At 31.2% G+C, this 3,675-nt stretch overlaps 1 protein-coding gene across 1 annotated transcript; it reads right to left on the reverse strand.

Moving 5' to 3' along the window:
- Positions 1 to 248: 248 nt before the first annotated feature.
- On the reverse strand, positions 249 to 2,560 carry LOC105122238 (probable galactose-1-phosphate uridyltransferase). The gene is made up of 3 exons (XM_011021237.1): positions 1,969 to 2,560; positions 1,490 to 1,780; positions 249 to 638 (listed from the first exon to the last, which is right to left on the reverse strand). The coding sequence occupies exons 1-3, from the start codon at positions 2,455 to 2,457 to the stop codon at positions 372 to 374; spliced, it is 1,047 nt and encodes a 348-aa protein (XP_011019539.1). The 5' UTR covers positions 2,458 to 2,560; the 3' UTR covers positions 249 to 371.
- Between the last annotated feature and the right edge of the window lie 1,115 nt (positions 2,561 to 3,675).

Genomic DNA, 3,675 nt, shown 5'->3' on the forward strand with positions numbered 1-3,675 from the left:
GATCATACCAAATCATTAAACCTTAAATTTTGTGATTTTTTTTATTTTTAACTCTATAAAATATCTTGATCTCATATCTCACAAATTAGTCAAACAATTAACCTGTATTACGTAAGTTATCATTACCCTGACATCATTTGCTACATTTCAAAAAATATTGTCTTACACCCGTGGCTGTATACTGAGGACAAAAAAAATCTAGTACTAGCCAAAAGGGAAAGCAGCAGCCTCGAGGAAGATAAGCATGGATACCAAAATGAAACGGTTTCAATAGATTCTATTAAAATGGGACTCTCTTCTCCGCAGTCCTCTTTCTTTTCGACTGTCTCATTTATTTCTAATTAACTATTACAGGTATGAATGCGATCAGTTCATTCCTGCATTGGAAGATAAACTTCCCTCATAACTTTTGCAGCATCCTCGGGGAAAACAGGATTTATGTAACAACCACTTCCAATTTCAAACCCCCCAACCCCACTTAATTGAGGGACAATCTGTAAGAACCAGTGAGTATAACATGATTCTGATTCTTTAACCTGAACGGGAGAAGTCTGGATCATGAAGTTAAATGGTGGGTTGTTCAACTGTAGAGAAATCTTCCTAAGCATGAGCTTCAGCAATCCGCCGAGATCAACCATCTGCAGAATTGCATATAAATCAGGATAAAATGATAGTCACAGAGAAGGACCCTACTATGAGCAATGAAAATTACAGAAAGAAACTATTATCTATGGCCCAAAAGCATCACATGGTTTACAGGTTATATAAAGTACATGAATAAAATGTACATATCTTATACTTCACAGAGAAAAACAAGTTAAGAGAATTTTACATGCAGAATCATAGTCTATTGCTTTATCAAAACTCTAGCAAGTTAAGTTATCCTTAAATATACATCCACATTAAATCTGCATTTATCTCATTGATCTACTTTTAGGTATTCCATCTGATGAGATCTTAGTTTTTCCCAAATAAATATAAAGTTTATTAGCTTTATAATTGTCTATGTACTAACAATAGTTCTTTTATTTCTGAAGACAAAAGAAAAAATCTTTCTTTTCTTTGGAAAAATTATAACAATAATTATCAAAACGAATAGAATCCAAAGACACCTTTCAAACACATCCTGCACATATTTTAAGGTTTGAGGTCTAAACTGTAACAGGGCAATAGTTGCTCCAAACTCCAGCCACAAACATTTAGAATCAAAATTCTGGGTTCAACAAAATCAAGAAATACCACCCTTGTTTCTCATTATGGTTTAAATTTGAACTAACAAAATATTCTAAAGTATCACACATGTATATAATGATTTTCTGATGAATGTCTTCGCACCCTTTTTCCTCTTTAGAAGTTGTAACTACCAATAATTGTAGCATAGAACTCATCAAAAATGATAATTATATCTCTATGATTCTCAAAATTTGAAAATTTGTGCAAAATAAAAGATCCGATTTGTAGAAAGTAGAACCAACAACTGAGAATTTACCTTCTCAAAATCAAGTTCATGGAAATGAGAAGAGTGAACCCTGGGAATAATCCATATCTCAAAAGGGAATGTGGCAGCAAAAGGAACAACAGATATAAAATGGGATGATTCATCAATCAAGAGTTCTTTTGCTCGAACTTCACAGAGACTGCATTTTCCAGTCTTTTCAAAGTACTCCTTCATGCCCTCAAGTCGAGCAGAGACTGATGAAGGAATAACGGGAAGAGCCAGTATCTGGCTATGAGAATGACTCATCGATGCTCCAGCAGATGCGCCGTGGTTCTTGAACACCTTAAAGTGGAAAGCAAAGACCGTTGTTATAGACAAACACGAAAAAGAAAACCGTAGCTCAACTTCTTTTGCTACAAATTTAAGATTCAAGAAAAAAAACCATCACCAACAGCACTGAAAAATCTTCTCATGCTTTGAACATGACCAAAAACACACAAATTCACCTAAAGAAGAGGAAGAAAAAAAACCTGCACGTATTTAATGGATTGAACACTCATAATCTGCTGAATCCTCTTCTTATGAGCCAAAAAAACTTCACCAATCTCTCTCGGCTCCATATCACTTAGCTGGACCGAATGAACTGGATTCTCTATCACCACATCGTGAAACCCAAAACCTCCAATGACCCGACCAGGAAACTCCATGCCCTGCTTTTCCTCACATGGGTACTCAAGATTTCTGCTCAAGGCAGGGTAGAGATTCTCAATGACCCGGAGTTTCCAATTCGGGTCATTCAGGTCGGGTGGGACTCGGAAGATCTCGGGCGCACACTCATGCTCGTTGCCGATGCAGAAAGGGCATGAAGAGTTGTTGTTGGGGTTGAGGTTTTGAGGGTTCTTTGATTTAAAATCAGTGGGTCTTTTTGCACGGGCAGGTGAGAAAATGACCCATCGGTTTGTTACTGGATCGTGCCTCAGTTCTGGGCTCCGACCACCGTTTTGATGTTGTGATGCCATTCTTTCTTGATCACCTCTATATTCTACTTGTTGAGTTTCTTTATGCTCACCGACTCGGTTTGCTCGGCTTGAGTGCTATCTTAAATATGTTTGTTTTAATAAAACGATACTGTTTTAATTATTGTATATATATATATATAACAATTAAATTTTCAGAGCAGGCCTTCTGTATGACGTACGCAGGCTATGCTGTTACTACGGAGCACCTGTATAAAGATGGGTGATTTTAGAAGATGTGGCTAGGTTTTGCTGTGTTTGGGCCTTGGCCTCTGAAGGTACCCCGGAAAAGACAACCTTATCCTTCACCCATATAATTCATCGACAAGGTTAAGGGTGCGTTTTCGGACAGTGATTTTTACAAAAAAAAATTAAATTTTTTTTTATGTTTATTTGTTGTTAGAAAAATTAGTTAATAAAAAATATGATCTAATTAATAAAAAATATTTTTTTGTTATCTTAAGTGGAAAATATTTTTTAAAAGTTATAAAAAATTTAAAAATACTATATTATTTGTTAATTATATCAAATTTGTTTATAAAAATTTTGATTGTTATATATTTTGTTTAATTTTATTTTTTAAAATTTAATTTAATTTGATTTTTATATTAACTTTGATCATTATTTTTATAATTGGTATTTACTCTTTTCTTATTATTTTTTTAATTGAAATTTTTTATCTATCAAATTTGATCTTTATTTTTTCTATTATTACTTATTTTATTTATAATAATTTATAAAATTATAATTAATATTATTTTATTTCCATTATCTTTTAAATTTTTTATTTGTTAAATTTGATCTATATTATTTTGATTATTATATTTTATTTATTTTCATTATAATTCAACTTTTTAATATTGTAAGATTTGTTTCTTATTATTTTAATAAATTTTTTAAAAATATTAATAAGCCATTTTCCAACTTATTTTTTATAATATAACTAAACACTAGAAAGTATTTTCTAATTTATTTTTCATGACACTACTAAATATCAAAAAATAATTTGCTTTTCTAAAATTTACTTTTTAAAAAAATTATATTTTTTAAAAAATTACTTTCTCGCAAACAAACAAGATCTAAGATTCAATAAACATGCAATGAAATTTGTCAAACAAGTTTTCAGCATTTGAAGAAGATTTAGGGTTTGTTTTTGTATTTTAAAAATATAATTTTAAAAAATTATATTATATTTTATTTTTTCTTGAAATTAATATTTTT

Source organism: Populus euphratica, unplaced genomic scaffold, assembly GCF_000495115.2.
Source record: "Populus euphratica unplaced genomic scaffold, PopEup_1.0 scaffold19.1, whole genome shotgun sequence".
Lineage (NCBI taxonomy): Eukaryota > Viridiplantae > Streptophyta > Magnoliopsida > Malpighiales > Salicaceae > Populus > Populus euphratica.

Excerpts from the sequence above, each read along its gene's own strand:
- LOC105122238 (XM_011021237.1), bottom strand. The coding sequence starts at position 2,457 with ATGGCATCACAACATCAAAACGGTGGTCGGAGCCCAGAACTGAGGCAC. Across the intron at positions 1,781-1,968 it reads AATCCATTAAATACGTGCAG|GTGTTCAAGAACCACGGCGC; the intron begins GTTTTTTTTCTT and ends TTCCACTTTAAG. Across the intron at positions 639-1,489 it reads ATGAACTTGATTTTGAGAAG|ATGGTTGATCTCGGCGGATT; the intron begins GTAAATTCTCAG and ends GCAATTCTGCAG.